Below are 16,956 nucleotides of genomic sequence, written 5' to 3' on the forward strand. Positions count from 1 at the left end.
GCTATAAAATATTCACTTTTTTGTTTTCCCCAAAAACTATTGATCTGATATTTTTGTTATTGACAGATTTATAGACAATATTTGTGTTTTCTTGATTCATGAGAGGTGATTTAATAAACACGTTATAGTTGTACTTTACAGTCATGTGGAGAATTTATTATTATTATTATTATTATTATTAGCCTTAAAAAACATATACATAAAAAACAGATATATTCCTGATATTTGTTGTTATTATCTAGAGCATAATGCACTAAAAACAAAAGATTCTTCACCCTCATGAATGTGAAGCAGACTGAAGCAGATGAAATCTATTAAATCAAAGGTTCTTTTGTTCAAATTAATTAAGGAAGACCTGCTTGGTATTAACAGTTAATCCTGTGAACCTCAATCACACAAATCTAATTTATATTTAATGGAATCTGTTTTACAACATACATTTTTTACATGTAATCAAATGAATCAAAGTCAGCATAATTTTTGAGTCTGAGTGGGCGGAGAACGGATCGCTGTGGGACGCCACTCAGAGTTTTCTGTAGTCTGTCGTGATGCTGTGGGTGGGGTTTCCACCTTAAATGGAGATTCTGTTGGAAACATTCAGCTTTAGCCTGAAAACTTTAGCCTCACTAGTCCGTCTGCTGTGAGCATGACAAACCCATCACCTTCACCCACACGCCTCACCTCCGTCCCTCCATCGCCTCCTTTATCTCCACCTTTTCCCCTCCTCTTCCCCACCCGACAGTGCCGGCTTCAATCCCAGCGTGCTGATGGACTCCGCCCTCTCCACCAGCAAGCCCATTGAAGTAAAAGGCCCCGGCGGTAAGGCCACCATCATCCACGCCCAGTACAACACGCCCATCAGTATGTATTCACAGGACTCCATCATGGACGCCATCGCGGGACAAACACAGACCAAGGGCCATGACGCTGGGTATGAACACCACCTCCTCCTCCCTCTCCATGTCCTCCTTCCCTCTTTCTACGTTGACTTATCTCTAATTCTTCCTCCTGACATCCTCATCTTCCTCTTCTGTACCCACGTGCACCCCTCAACCCTGCCACCAGTTTTTTACACTCAGTATCAAAAACATCAAAAGCCACAACACCACCTGGGTAATGACTAACACAGTTACTATCAGTCCTGCTGAGGGCTGATCATCCATATTTGTAGTTTTCTAACACGTGGATGTGTTACAGGCAGCAGCGTTCAGTTTACAGGCTGATGCTTCGAGTACTCAACCCACAGATATTTCTTGATGAGAAATTACTTTTCATTTGTTGTTTTTGTCTTTTTCCCTTCGTTGCCTCTTCCTCCCTTTTCTTCTCTTTACTCTATTTAAGTGTCCTCCACCTGTCCTCTCCTTTCTGTCCGTCCTCTTTGGTCTCAGCCCGCTTCACGTCCGGCTCATCGCTGACACTGGTGGTGATGATTTTGGTGCTGCAATATTGTGCTGCCTGTTTGTGCACATGTGGGGAGAGGGGGACTTCTTCTGTGGTGGCTTCGAGGAACTGCTAAGGTTTCCGTGATATCAGAAAGCAGAATTTTTGGTTCGGGCTGCTCTGGGATCCTGTTTTTTTGTGCGTCGTGTGTTGTGTGGCTGAAGCCTCGGGTGTGCTGTGGGAGTCGGTCCGTATGAGGTGGACCAGTCCGAGTCAAATGTCCCCCAGAGAGACGTTCCCTCTGTCTGAGCAGGTCATCCCAATTTCTTCGCTCGTGATCACGTTTGACCCTGTTACCTATCGTCTTGTTGCCGAATGCATTTCCAGTCGCACTGATTTGTCAGAAACTGCTGATAAAGTCATGTTACTGCTGTGTTTTTGGTGGTGTCTTCCTCGCCTGCTCTTCCTCTGAGATGTAGCGCTGTCGCTGTGTACTGTCCCCCTCCAAAGGTCTCCATGCCCATTCTTTATTTCAGCCTCTCTAATTTTAGACCCCGATAAAGCCGCTCTTATTGAAATATAAGCCTGAATAAAACTACTCATCTGTACAGGAGGGGGCATCTCTGGAAAACCAATTACAGTCCAGTATGATATCCTCCTCCTCCCTCACCGTGCGTCCTTCACTGAGAGCCAGTAAAAGCTTTGGTTCCCCTGAGTTGTGTTAAAGCTTTGAAAGATCAAACATCAAACACAAGACAGAAACATGACACGTGTCACCAGAATCAGCTGACAGGCTGCAGTCCTGCAGGGCGGAGCCAAATACAGGTGCACTGCAGGTAGAGGGGCCTTAAAGAACAACAAAAGATTTCAAACTACTAAAAAAAACCTCAGAAAGATGGAAAACAACACAATGGTGTCATTAATAGTTTTTAATGTTAGCATCTGTAACCACAAAGAGACCCGAACATCCACACAAAGATTAAAAGACTGAAAACAGCCTGAAAGAGAAGAAACTGACTTCACAGCACAAACTGGTGGATGTTCAGAAAAATGACCAAAGCTGCAAAAACCCTGCCGAGGTTTCCGTTTATAAGAGAGAGCCAATCAGAAGCAAGCAGGCAGAACAGCTGGTTTCAAACAGGGTGAGCTGCTGCGAGGTGCAGGACAAGACAAAGAACATAAATAAGGAAGTAGAAATGAGCAGAAAGGTTCAGGTCTGCCTGGGCTGGACAAAAAAAAGAGACAGAAAAACAGATGGAATAAAGTCACAAAGATGCACAAATTAAACACGTGAGATACACAAAGAGACTCAAAGCTGAATGTTCTGAGCCTCTTTCTGTGTTTTATCTCCGTTTGTTCCTTTTTCTAACAAACCGTCCTCAGACATGCGAGTCCGGCTTCCTCTTTGCTCCATCACCTTCAGTAACGTTTTGTTCGTGTGACCTTTGAAATATCAGATATTTAATTCCAGGGTTAGAAGGACGTCAAAACTTTGGGCAGGGAAAACTTGTTTCCGTTCACTGCTGGGCCCACAGCTCGTGCTTCACTGTCTCTTTATTTTTCACTCGCTTTGGTCGTGGGCGACGTGGCGCCCCCTGTCTGTGGTCCCAGTTCTGTCCCAGTCACGGACCGCCTCGTGGACAGCGCCTCGCTGGTCTATCAGGCCGTCCAGAGCACAGAGAAGGACCCGGAGCTGAGCGAATGGAGCCGCCGCAGCACCAACGTGCAGTCCAAGTCCTTCCAGGTCCTGGCCCACATGACCGGCACCGAGTCCTGTAAGTGTCCTCTTCCTCCTCTTCCTCCTCTTCCTCTTCCCCGTATTGTCCTCAATTATTTAAAAGAGCAAATAAAAGCAAGAACAGACTCATGTATGTTTCCATACAAACAAAGGTGTGTAATTAGAGTAAACGATTACCTGTGGGAATGATTTTAAAGTTAAATCTGATCATCAGGTGCTCAGTGTCGCCCCCTCTCCTCTGTTTCTGTTACAGCGCTCACTGAAGAGGAGGCGGCGGCTGTGAAGAGGAGCAGGTAGGCAGCAGAGCTCCAGTAGTCAGCTGCTGACCCCCTCACCTGTAGTCTCGACCTCATCTGCCCCGGACATGAGAACACCTGCACAGGTGGTCTCTGTTTGAGGCTCTGATATATACGTAAACGCGATGTGATTGGTTGGTGTCTGAAGCCTTTTGAATCTGCTCACGTGTAATGAGCTCATGTGACCAGCAGGAGGGGACACCGGACTGTGTGTGTGTGTGTACCTGTTTCGACGTCCTTGTGGGGACAGTGTTCGTCCTCACGGGTTTGAAGGCATTTTTGAGGCTCATAGTGTGGGTTTAGTCTCAGGGTTACAGTTAGGTTATGGCTGGGGTTCATTTTTGGTTGAGGTGAGTAGCTAGGGATTCTGTCAAATAGATGTCCTCACTGAGATATCAAAACGAGAATGTGTGTGTGTGTATTTGCTCAGAGGAAACATCATTTAAAAAATTGGTGGGGCACCACGAGGGACTCCCCGCCTCTTTGGTCCTTTCTTTATTGATTACTGGTAACTGGTGTTGATTGGTTAAAGAGAGAAAACCAGTGTGCAGAGGAGAGTCATCCTCCAGCTCTTTATTGTCACGTTTAGCCGAGGCAGGAAAAATTGAAAGTCAAGCAAAAACCGCAAACGTGACAAAGCAGACTTTTTACTCTCAGCCTGTGTGACGTCATACAGTCAAACTAAAGTATGCAGCCTGCAGGTACTCGACACTCTGCAGGACTCTGCAGACATCAGGTTATCAACAGGCGGTGAAGCTCACAGCTCGCAGTTAAAATCTCCACATTTCACCTGCAGAAACATGAACAGCTGAGACTGTCAGGTTTGGAGCATGCCCAGTTTAAACAGGCTGCTGTGAGTTAGCATGTGCAAATAAGTGTCTGTGTTTAAGAGTTTTGGGTCTAATGCTGGTTTCAGGGATCAGGTGCCTCAGACGGCAGACACATGGCTACTTATATCTCAGTTACACCACCTTAAACCTTGCGTGGCTCAGAAGTCCTAAACAGGGCTTTATGTGGCCGAGGACAGTCTAAGAGTCCGCGCTGTCAGACAAGCCAGGTGTGGTGAGCTGCAGGTGAGGGCTGGGCCGAACGTCCGCTGACGACCTCTGAAGGTGTCACTGCCCTCAGTCTGTTTTCCATGACTTCCTGTTTCCCCAGCGGCTCGTCTGAAATCTCATCACAGCCGAGTCTCCGAGAGGACGAGCAAACCTTTCAACCCCGCCCCACCCGTACAGCCCGTCCCAGCTCTGATGGATGGAGCTTTCTATTCTCCGTGCACTTATTTAATCAACCCTCCATTATGCACCATCGATCTCTGCCCCCCCCCCTAATTTGGACTGAAATACAACCTCCTCCCCCTCAAAGCTCCGGCTCCCCTCTGTCCTTCGTCAGAGTCCATACACCGTCCAATGACTCACCGTGAATCAATAGGAGCAGAGGTCAAGCTTTTATCCGCCAATAAAGAGACTGTGTGCTTTTTTTCTCTTTAGCTGTAAGTCATCAAGGAGGAAGCAGCTGGATTAGACTCACAGGGCTGAGCTGGAAGCCTCAAAGCAGAGAAGCAAAGACACAGAAAGAAAATTTTCACTGCAAAATCCAGCTTCATGATCCCGATCATGCTGGGAAATGGAAAAATCTATCAGTTAAAGGTGGTTTATTCTGCTTATCTCAGGATCTGTGTTCTTATTCTGGCACAAGTTTTAATTATTTCTTATTTATCTGAATGGCTTTGTGCAGCAAAGTCCTCAGCCTGAAACAAGGAGCTGGTGTCCGTACACCTCTAATGTAGAATGACTAGTGCTGACTGGCTTATCTCTGACTAACAAACACATGTTGGTTGGCTAAATATAAAATCCTTTGTCTTATTCCCCTGTCCATGGAAAGAAAAACTGAGTAGAAGCAAATAAATTAGGTTTTTAAAAGCCTTTCTGAAGTAGCTTTGCATGTTTCACAAATCAAAATAATCTATCGTGTGCAGGAAAACACTCTCAGAATAAAAGTTTATGTCCTACGATGTCTCTCTGTTCCTTTAAAGCAGAGCTAATCTGTTAAATAGAAGCTCTGCAGCTTTGCATGAGTCACAGTTCATCCTGCGTCTGAAACAAGCTGTTTTAGCTCCTCCTCCTGCATTTAGGCCAAGTTTGGTGGGTGTGGCTTTGGCGTCTGCGATGACTATATTAGGAATATCCACCCTCTATGACACCATCCAGATCCAAGAGGAAAAAACTGAGATAATCAGAGTGTTTAAATCCACCTGGGCTTACGCTGACTTCTTTTCATGCAGGTCTGTGCAGCTTAAACAGCTTCATCGATGATTATAAGAGACACAGTGACAAGGTTGCAAAGAGTGCAAGGAAGAAGAAAATCAAGGGGTTAAGAGCTGAGATCAGCCATGACATCAGCACACGACGGGACACGGGGAATAAAACAGAGTTCAGTAAAATAAAATAAAAACCTGGACAAATGGTCTATTTGCTCAGCAGGAAATAATAATCACCTCTTGGCTCTCCAAAGCTTTGGTGTGTTGATGTGATTTTTTTAAGGATATATGCTCCCAGACTTTCAGTGTTGCATTCACGTGCTGAAGGGAGAGTCTGACATGTGGGTTTCATCTGCTTGTTTTTCGGCTTTTTGTTGTTTCTTCATTTGCTGGAGTTACACTGAACTAAATCCACATAGTTGTCACGCTTCAGAGCCATTACTGTCTTTCAGGAACCATATCTGAGTGATCGTGTCAGAGTTTCCTCTGGTTTGATCTCTGTGCTTTGTACAAATGTTTTTGCAGAATAGAAAAAAACCTTTTTGACATTTGATCCAATGTTTCTGAGACCAAAGCAGCGAGGTGACGTCATCCTGTCGGCTGTCTTTAAGCTGTCTGGCAGTTTCCTGAAGGATCTTCTGTCTGTGGCGTTGTTGGTCTGGTGAAGGCGATGAAGTTTCTTATTTTTGGGTCTTTGGGTCCTGATTTGATTATTGATTATTTGTTAGACAGAAAGAAAAAGGTTGATGGTCAATCCGAGTCGCACCTGAGTAACATCATGGGGGAGAGAGCGGGGGTCAGGATGGGGACGTAGCGTCTCAGTTTGGATGACCTCTGCTGCTGTTGTCTCTATGCCCGCAGCCTGAAGAGACAGCCTGCCGCTGGTTTCGGCCTCCAGTACAGAGCTGCAGTCTCCAGGTACAAACCCCTGCGGGCAGGTGCGCTCGCGGCCGTGGGCTTCACAGCACTCAGTAACACAGCAGCTGCTTTTAAACGGAGGCTTCTTCAGCTAAAACTCCTGGCGGCACACAAGTGGATTGTTAGGGTTTTGTGCACGGGTGATGTTTGAACCCATAACTCTGGCAGTTCTGTCAGGATCATGTAACACCTGAGTAACAGTCAGTAACCTCACCATCATTTCATCAGCTGAATAACAGGCTGAGTCTCTGCTAACGCCCTCTGAAGGAAGGACCTTAAAGCTTTTGTTGCTGTTTGTTAATGAAGCTGAATTCAGTTTTGGTTTGAAGCCCTCTACCCTAACACTAACCTTGTTTACATCAGGTAAGTCTGATACAGCTAAGCTGCTGCTAAACACCCAGACCTGAGACTGATACCCCCAGAAAGAAAAACTGCAGGTTTACACCCCAAAACCTGTCAACACTTCTTGAAAGAGGACCCTTTGTGCTTCTGTCCTGCTCAACATTTTATTCTTTCTTTCAAACAAGCTGTTGATGCTAGTTTCTATATGCTTGTTGTCTGTGACAATATTATATTGACACATCCAGAGAGTGTAAAAACATCATAAACATTCGAATCACTCCAAAGCCCAACTTTTGGCTCACAAATTACATTTTTGATTCATAAAACAGTGCAGCAGCCTGGCTGTAATCACTGTTTACTGCAACTTATCTATATTCAGATGACGATTCACAGTTAGAACCAGTTTAAGAGCATTTTTGACTCAGTCCAGGATGCAAACCAAACCTGAATGTGGTCTGTAGAGGTTTCTGTTTAAAAACAGTGAGTATCTGCACCTCAGGGGATGCTTGGAAGCCTAGACTAACCCTAACCGCCATATTCACAAAAATTAGAAGAAAGGTTAGTTAAACAGTTTAGAGAGAAATTTAAAACCAGCAGAAACAGTTACCTAAACCCGAAAAGCACATGGTTAACACTAAAATCAGCAAAACTGCTGAAAGAGTTCAACGTTATGGGTCATTTTTTAGCTGAAAATTCATAAATATATAGAAAAAGTGAAAATAGTTAAATGTGCTCTAGAAAAGCTAGCTAGAAATTAAATTGATTGTTGAAATGTAGTTCAAATTAATGGCTCCACTGATGGAGCTATTAATTTTTAAAAAGTTTTTAAAAGCGTTTCTGATCCACTCTAATCACATGGATAAATGACTACATAATATAAATACTACATGTATATAGTATTTGTTTGACTCTAAGCTCTGCAGAAGATTTCCTATGTACCCAGCTCTACTGTGTGTGTAACAACAGCAAAACTTTATCTTTATCTTAAATATCTGATATAGCTAATGAAATGCACGAACATGTAAGCATGTCAAAGGCATCAATAATATCAGCTAAAACTTCATTCAATGTTGGAATATTTATCAAAGTAAATCTAGTGAATTCCACATATATTAGATGGAAACTGCTAGAAGAAAGCATTAAATTCTTAATAACACAGTGTTACAGCCTAAAAGTCAGACACAACAATGAAAAACGCATCTTTCAGGATCTTTACACCCATTGATGAGATTACAATTTGAGTCAGTGTTGATGACTAACTTAGCTTGTGGTTCGAAACATGCTTAGCTTAGTTAAAGTTTTTTTTGAGTACAACCTGAAGTAGTTAATACCATAACTACCACTGAGGCTAACTACTTGAGGCTCACTATGACTAAAAATCCCGGACGAGCCCCCAAATACAAAACTGAACCTGATGACAGAACCATTTGGAAATCATTCTAAATAGGTAATAATGACATTTCTTTCCCTCTCCAGCCAGTACGGTGCACATCCTACCATGCAGCCGGCGCCACAAGTTCCACACCCACAGCAGTACCAGCCAATACCACAGCAATACCAACATGCACCTATGCAGCAAGCTCCACAAGCTCGGCCCCCACAGCAGTATCAACCAATGCCACAGCAGTACCAACAACCACCCACACAGCAGGCTCCACCCACTCAACAGAGCTCAATTCAGATCCCTGTTGGCTCCGCCCCCCCTAAGGTAGTCAGTACTGCCTGCATCTACCCTTCACAGCCAGGTGAGTTTCTGTTTTGTTTATATTAACTTGCACATATAATATTTATATACACATATTTATACTTCTTCCACCCACAGCACCACCTATGGCTCCAGCTTCAGTGCCACCGCAGCACCGCCCTCCAGCCGCCGCCCCGGCCCTGGCTGCTCCAGCATCCTCCAACAGACCCCCGTGGGTGACCGACTCAAACTTCGCTGATAAGTTCGACCCCGGCAAGACCACCTCCAGCACCATCAAGGTGCAGCCACTGCCCCAGGCCGCCCCTCCCCCACCAGCGTACATCCCTAACCCCTCCCCTGCTGGGCATGCAGCTCCCAGCCCCGCCCCCATCACCCCCAGCCCTGGACCCATGACCTCTAGCCCCGCCCCCTTTCCACCTGTGGCCAGAGGCGTGGCCCAAAGAGCGGAGAGGTTTGCAGCCAGCAGTCGCACGCCTCTATGCGGGGCCTGCAACAGCGTCATCAGGTAACGCACTGACACACTTCTGGAGCCTCAAGTGGAGATCAGAGGAACTGCAGCTGTTGGTGCTTTATTATTTTGCTCCTGAGGTTCCTCCTTTGGGTTAAAACGAGTGACGTTAATGAAACGATGTCACTTTAAGGGCAAATTAAAATCAAATTACTTAAAATGCTGCTGCTGTTGTTGCAGGGGTCCATTCCTGGTGGCCCTCGGCCGGTCCTGGCACCCCGAGGAGTTTAACTGTCACTACTGCCACATGTCTCTGGCTGACGTCAGCTTCGTGGAGGAACAGAACAACGTGTACTGTGAGAACTGCTACGAAGAGTTTTTCGCCCCGACCTGCGCTCGCTGCAACACCAAGATCATGGGGGTGAGAAATTTTCAGACACCATTTCTGATTTTATTTTCCTTTATTTAATGTTATAAAACCATAAGTTTTGCACTGAAATGCCACCCATATGTGACACTAGAGGCTGATTAGACCTTATTAAATCTTGTCACGCTGTATGTCGCAGGAAGTGATGCACGCCCTACGGCAGACATGGCACACCACCTGCTTTGTGTGCGCTGCCTGTGGGAAAGCCTTTGGAAACAGCCTCTTCCACATGGAGGACGGAGAGCCGTACTGCGAGAAAGGTATGCCGACACCACGCCTTCATCACAGCTGCGAGAAAAGCTGCACAGACATCAGGCAGACACAAAAAACTGTCACATGCATCACGCTCAGAGAAGGAACTGCTAATCAGAGTCTCAGTGCAGCCCCTCAATTTTAACTCCTCTTTCTTTTGATTGGCCCTGCCCCCACAAACAACAAGTGTGTGGAGCTTCTGTGTGCCCTGTGTGACATCAAAAAGATCCAAGAGTAGAACAAAGTGTGTGAAACAGATTAACAGGGATTACGTACTTCATGATTCACTGTTTTTGGACTCACGGCTGCCATCTTCAACACTTCCTATCTCTGTGTCGCTCAGATTACATCGCGCTGTTCAGCACTAAGTGTCATGGGTGCGACTTCCCAGTGGAAGCTGGCGATAAGTTCATCGAGGCTCTGGGTCACACCTGGCACGATACCTGCTTTGTTTGTGCGGTAAGGACCACGAGCAGCTGGGTCTGAGGGGGTCCGGTTGTTTAAATCTTCGATGCAGGGGAGCAGAGGTCAGTTTGAAGTTTTTCACCCCGGTTTTCTCGTCTGCAGGTCTGCCACGTGAACCTCGAGGGTCAGCCCTTCTACTCAAAGAAAGATAAACCTCTGTGCAAGAAGCACGCTCACGCCATCAACGTGTAAACCCGCCGGATCACGCCTCATCACGCCACCAACATGTGTGGAAACGCTGGGTTTTTTTCTTTTTTTTGTGCAAATTTCAAATTTCTGCTGCCTGATGATTCTGCTTCAGATCCATCCGACCCGTCGCATCACGGACTGTGGTTTATTTTTCTACCCGAAAAAGTGTGTGTGTGTGTGAGAGACTGCTGAGCTGCAGAAATACAGGTGACTGTAGGGAGTCTGCAAGGTGCCAAATTAAATATTATATTTTTTAGTGTTTAATAATAATAATCAAACTTATAACAACAAAAATATTAAACTGGCTAAGCTATGCAATAAGGATTAAATAGATATTTAAGTAAGTCTAAATAATAATATTATAATATGAGGAAGAAATTCTTTCTAATAAATATCAATAACAGAGTGTATGAAGTATGTTTATTTTTCTCTTAAACACGGGGTTAAAGTAGTGGGATATTTAGGGTTAAGAGGGTTAAGAGAGTTTTTTTTAATTATTTTGATAAAGTTATTATTTTCATGAAAAAAATGTCAGAAATAAAAATTATAAAGTTTTATTAGTACTTTTTTTTGGCTTGGTTTGTAGTGTTTAAAATTTCAAGTTAACTTGTGAATTATTTCATTTGAATGAAATTACAAATTTATTATAATTAAACTTTGTAGAGTGGCACTCTCTGGACTCCGTATAGCGGATATTGTTCTCACCATTTTTGGACTATTTTTGGTAATGTGCCTCTGTTGACTGTTTGAATGCGACTTTAATATTTTTATTTCCCTTTTAGACTAAAATAAAATTATATGAAAGTTTTTATGAGGCAATACGAAGTGAAACAACAGACTGCAGAGAAGCTGAAAAATCTATAAACAGCAGCAAATTGGAGATAAAAAAGACTGAAAAGTGTTTCTGACGTTGCAACCTGTCGTCACTACTCCGACTCTGGGGGCATGAACACACGACAGGTGACACGTTTCTGTGGCCCCGCCTGAGCAGGTGAACCTCCAGATGTTTTAAATGTGAAAACCGCATCTAAACGCACAGAGATACTGTGTGAGTGACGGAGTCTAGATAAACTGGAAACGTTAAACTGACCACAGAAGCTGTTGGGCTCCAAGTGCAGGTGTGCTTCTGCTCTCACGCCGCACTAAGGTGCATTTGGACTTGTTTGTTCAGGTGAACCTGCTCAGGTGAGACAGCTCTTCGACTTCACGTGCTTCGGGGGGAGAAATAACCTTGAATTTCATATTTATTCGACAGTGTGATCTTTATTGAGACGCTAGTATATCGTCACTGCTGCGTGCAAATGATTAGTTATTTGATTCATGTTTGTTTCAGAGCGTTTGGCATCACGTGGTTAAGTTTAAGTACTGATTTCATGATGATTTATGTGTGTGTGTGTTTTAACTACACTGTAAATGTGATAACCTTAGTCTGACTGTTAACAACACAATGGCTCCGCCCACACTGCAGACCGTGAATCCTCCCAAATCTGAAAAAGATTAGACTTTGTATTTTCTTTATTTTTTTTGTGGCATCAAACATGTGGCTGCTCTCATGGTTGTAAAACACAGAATAATCTTATATGTACTTAGATCATTACAGTTGGGGAAACGGACTTCAGTGAAGGTTTTTAAAAGCGTTTCTCTGTTAATTTTCATACGTTTTTAATACAAAGACAGTTTTTAGGAGCCTCTCTTGGCCATTAAAGGAACATCAGCAAACCACAACTTAATTCAGATCTTTCATTTGACTTGTTCTCTGCTAAGACTTAATCATTAAGCACATAAAGACTTTTTTACATTTTAAAAACTACGCCATGGTTCATGTTCTAATAACCAGTCACCCTATTTTAGCGTCCTCATGTGGCCACTAGAAGAAGTGCAGCTAAGCAAACAGAAACTCTTGGTGTATTAAAAAATTCTGTAAACAGAAGAAGCATTGTGTTTCTGAAAGCTGGATTTTCCTTTAAAAAAATCTACGTTTTTGTTTTTTTACTTTGTTCCGCTTTTGTCATTAAAGGCAGCATGTTTTAGCACCACCTAGTGGCCAACAACAGAGCAAACCACAATGTAATTCAATTCCAGTCCTTTGTTGAGTTAAACTCCGTTGTAATGTTGGGTTGTGTTCAGTGGTTGAGAGGAGGCGGTCGAAACCTTAGCAGGATAGCAGGAAGAATACACGATCACACTGGTACTGGGAATTCCACAGCATATCCGTTAATGCACCTCCTCTTCATCAACCATACAAGGCCCGGTTGAACGGCTGCTACTTATCAAACATGACACACAGTGTTCATACAGCCCGTAACGTTGCAAAGGTTTCTGGAGAGCAAGCACTTTGTTCCCATAAATCAGAGAGGGCAGTGGTGCACACTAATGACCTCATAACCCCTTGACTTATGTTACATTAAAGAGACACCACACCACTGTGACTGTTACAAACTGAATAATAGAGTATATAAAATAATTAAAATCATCTGACTTTGTTTACTTCCCAAACTGATTTAACACTGCTGTGGTGTTTTAGTGGCCTCTGGTGGTGATTAGAGGAAGTACAATTGCGCAAATGGAACTTTCATTATATTAAATCATTCTATAAACAGAAAAGACTTTGTGATAAGTTTCTAAGAGATGAATTTAAAAAATGACTATAATGGGGGGTTTTGTTGTAATTTTTTCAAATGTAATTTTATTTTTGCATTTCACTACAAATCGTTTTGGGAACATCTAGAGGCCATGAGAGGAACCCCAACTAACCCCCATAACAATATAATATGATTCTTTTTTTGAAAAATAAAATAAAACTCACATAAAAGAATGAAAAGCATCTGAACACACTTCGTATGTTATAGCAGCCTCAGGTGGCCACTAGAGGAACTGCAACTAAGCAAACAGAAACTTTCGGAATTGTGAAACGTTTGGTAAAAGAACAAGAGGAGCTTGGAACTAATTTTTATTTTATTTTTTTAAAGTACTACACTGTTTTCTGGAGAAAAATTTGATTTTTTCATCTTTAATTTGCTAGTACAGGCGAGGTGTTTTAGTTACACCTAGTGACCAGTAGAGGAACTGCAAATAAGTAAGCTTTTGGGTTGAGCACAGCTTATAAACTTTGGTTGTTGAGTAGTGTGAACGGAGCCTCTGATTCTTTGATTTAAACTTTAGTTTTATTCTGTGATTTAAATGAAAGCGTTTGTCTCCCTGCAGAGAACCGTGCCTTTGCTGAAATCCACCTCTGCTCGGTCTGACTGGCACACTGACCAGTTTGTGTGCCGGTGTACAGTTTTTACTCTGAATTGTACTTTTATACAGTTTGTGTGTTTTTCTGAGGATGAATGTGTGCATGCGGCATGTCAGGATCAGTTTGTGAAAAAAAGACAAGCTAACGCGTCTGTTCACTGTTATTTTTGAGTGTTTGTAAGTAATGATGTCATACTGTGAGTGAAGAACTCTGCTTTACTTTTTGTTTAACAGGTTTTGAACATTTGAAGAGTTTTTGTGTTGCAGGTTGAATAAACTGAGCACTTCAAACACCTGGAAGCATCTTCTGGAAACATCTAATTGATTCATTTTTCTGATATGAAGATTTGTTTAAGAAGCAAGAAAATAAAAATATATTCAGCTCCTGAATGTGCAATCACAAATCAACAATTTTAAGCTAAAACTGAAATAATAAACTAAAACATATGAAATCTGGCAGGTGTTACAAAATGTTTCTACATTAAATTCAATTCAGTTTTATTTATACAGCGCCAAATCACAACAACAGTCGCCTCAAGTATGGAACGCCAGGACTGCCATAATGAATTAATTAAATACACCATTAAATAATTAATTAAATGTGGCAATAATTAATTAAAATTGGAATTAATTAATTAAATAAATAGTTATGACACATGTAATTAATTAATTATTGACACATTTAATTAATTATTTATGTATTTCACATTTTAATTAATTATTGACACATTTAATTAATTATTTAATGATATATTTATTTATTTCATTTTGGCAGTCCTGACGCCTGGCTCTCGTCATGAAATAATTTTATCTGTCAGCCTCACCCATCAAATTCAGGGGGCGGGGTTAACGCTGCCCATGCAGCTTCTCTAACATTTGATTGGTTGCCGTGCAAAGTAAGTCAAAACAGGTCGATCCTAGAAAATCGATTGCTTGTGTAGACTTGGGGCAGCCAGGTATCCCAGAATGCAGATCAAATCACAAGCAGCAATGGTGGTGGTGTAGTTTTAAAATACCCCGTTTTTCTGTCACCAGCTACACTTTTAACAGTGTTTTAGCCGCGAATGTCGCGACGTATGTCTGGTCAGGTTGTCAACATAGAACATGTTTGCAAAAGTGCTCAGATGTTTTCAGAGATTTCACTAGCTCTGCTAACAGTTAGCATGCAGAGTGCACCGAGGGGGTTACGTTAACCGGTTTGTTTACATATTCCACTCTCCGTGTTCCACATGTTGCATTCGCAGATTCTCATTTTCACCGAACGATCGTCTCTTTCCGCCTGGTCTTGTGTCTCTGTGCTTCTGTAACATAAAGAACGAGCTGACATTTTTCTCACGAAACCAGCGATCAGCTCAACAGACCCTCAGTTTACCTGCATGCATCCTCCTCCTCATCTGTCAGCTGTTTAACACCTGCTGCTAATTCAAGAAACACGCCTAGTTACCTGGTGATAGTCACAGTTTAACTGGGCAGCCGGTGCTCGATATAACGCAATGTCAGCGCATTTTTCTGCACAAGATAAGTAAATATAGTATTTTCCCCGAGCGCAGAGCTGCTGGAGCTCGTTTCCTTACAGAGCACTTTATAGGCGAGCCAGCTTCATCAGCGGCTGATGTCCAATCACCGGCACACAGCTTTCAAACCTCAGCTGAGTTTTAGCTCTCAGTGGTTAAACGCTGGACTTCATTCACTCAGGTTCTGTCTGTCGGGTCACGTTTACTTCGCTGTTTTATTTACAACTGAGCAAATCGGTTTGGCTGAGGTTAAAGTTACGTTTCATAACTGCATAGTTTCACAGACGTTTAATGGTTCACTGGCACATGTGTTAGACTGAACTATCATCTAAATATCATCTGTTTTTTAATAGTTATTCAACTGTATTCTAAGCACCAGCTGTCTGTTAGAATGTGATTTTTTTTCTCTCTCTGTTGGCAGAGGTATAAAAATGCGCAGGAAAATCTGACATGCATGGCGAACTTCACCGACGATATTTAGGGAGGAATAAACACACATCAAACATAAATGAACCATTTGTCTGTCTCCATAATTGAGAGCATTTTCTCTTCTTATGTCAACACTCTCTCTCTTTTTTTTTTCTTTTTTTTTTGCTTTTTCGGTCATGTTATGTTTACCTGTCAAAGGCTTGTTACAAACTATGAAACACATTGTGCAGACTTCTGGATGTTAGAAGAAAACGAATACTGCTCATGAATGAGACTAAAGGCAGGAAGGTGTCCTTTAAAACTAAACATGTTAATAGGACCTCCCTGTTTATATCATAGTTTATGATATAGCACGTGTATTTCAGTAATAGCCTGCTGAGGCCACTATACGTGCTGGCCTCATATCAAATGTGAAGGCAGACTGAGTCTATGTTTGACGTTTTTTATATCTAATCTTCCTTTTCAAACATTTAAACAGCAGCGAGTCTGCAGCTGAGGGAATACAAATTCAAATTGTCGGAACAGGTTTGCTCGTTTCTTGGATTCATTTGGTGATTTATTAAATGTATAACTGTTATTCTAATCTGCTGCTGAGTCTCTTACACTTTTCTTTATGCTGTATATTTTCACGTCTCTGGAATAGTTGGCAGTTAGATAGTCAGCTGGGAAACTTTGTGTTAACTCATGGAGCTGAGGATATCGTGGATATGCTGACCTCGCTCCGTGGTGTACAGGGCCGTTTACCCTCATGATTAATATTCACAATAAAAATATTAGCCGAACATCATGAAGTCTGTATGTGTTTCATAGTGTCGAACAACCTTTGTACAGTTAAAGCCAGCAGTTACTACATGACGGAAACACCAACGTTATCTCTTTTATGTGTTTATACACAGGTCACGCTGATTACTGAACAAAAACCCAAAGATCAGCTGTTAAACAGATTTATTTGCTCTCTCTCCTCCTTAAACATGTTTTTAATGTTAGTTATAATTCAGAATTGGCGACTGAAACACGTAGGACACATAAGAACATCAGGAAATAAAACATCGATAAATATAACCTCAGTAAAAGAAGTCAGCGGGGGTTACTACAGCTGTGTACCGGGGCCTGCGCTTTGTCGGTGGGATTGCTTGCGAGGCGAGCGGGTCTATCCCACGCTTTGCCGTGAGACTGGGCAGACATCTCCGAAATCATCAAAACACTTTTGCAAAGAGGCTGTATCTTGACAAACCGACCAGACACATGAAGATTAAACCACTACATTCTCGGCTAAAAAAATATTAAAACGGTATTTGGTGACACACAAACAGGGTTTTTCAAAGCTCAGTTCTGTTAGCTTCCACATGCCGGTTG

At 42.6% G+C, this 16,956-nt stretch overlaps 1 protein-coding gene across 4 annotated transcripts in view; it reads left to right on the top strand.

Moving 5' to 3' along the window:
• The window catches only part of LOC146655155 (LIM domain-binding protein 3-like), a 30,755-nt gene extending 18,282 nt beyond the window's left edge, over positions 1-12,473 (top strand). For 2 of the 4 annotated variants that reach the window (XM_085428916.1, XM_085428913.1), the window contains exons 6-14: positions 743-931; positions 2,992-3,155; positions 3,372-3,411; positions 8,411-8,679; positions 8,757-9,144; positions 9,328-9,508; positions 9,654-9,774; positions 10,110-10,225; positions 10,334-12,473. In XM_085428916.1, coding sequence (XP_085285042.1) covers positions 743-931; positions 2,992-3,155; positions 3,372-3,411; positions 8,411-8,679; positions 8,757-9,144; positions 9,328-9,508; positions 9,654-9,774; positions 10,110-10,225; positions 10,334-10,423 — 1,558 coding nt within the window. In that variant the 3' untranslated portion in view covers positions 10,424-12,473. The remainder of the gene's footprint in view (positions 1-742; positions 932-2,991; positions 3,156-3,371; positions 3,412-8,410; positions 8,680-8,756; positions 9,145-9,327; positions 9,509-9,653; positions 9,775-10,109; positions 10,226-10,333) is intronic. The other 2 variants (XM_085428914.1, XM_085428915.1) reach the window with 2 other exon arrangements.
• The last annotated feature ends 4,483 nt before the right edge of the window (positions 12,474-16,956 follow it).

The sequence above is a fragment of the Rhamphochromis longiceps genome, linkage group LG13 (assembly GCF_057381845.1).
Source record: "Rhamphochromis longiceps isolate RC_006_pf linkage group LG13, R_longiceps_female_GT1.1, whole genome shotgun sequence".
NCBI lineage: Eukaryota > Metazoa > Chordata > Actinopteri > Cichliformes > Cichlidae > Rhamphochromis > Rhamphochromis longiceps.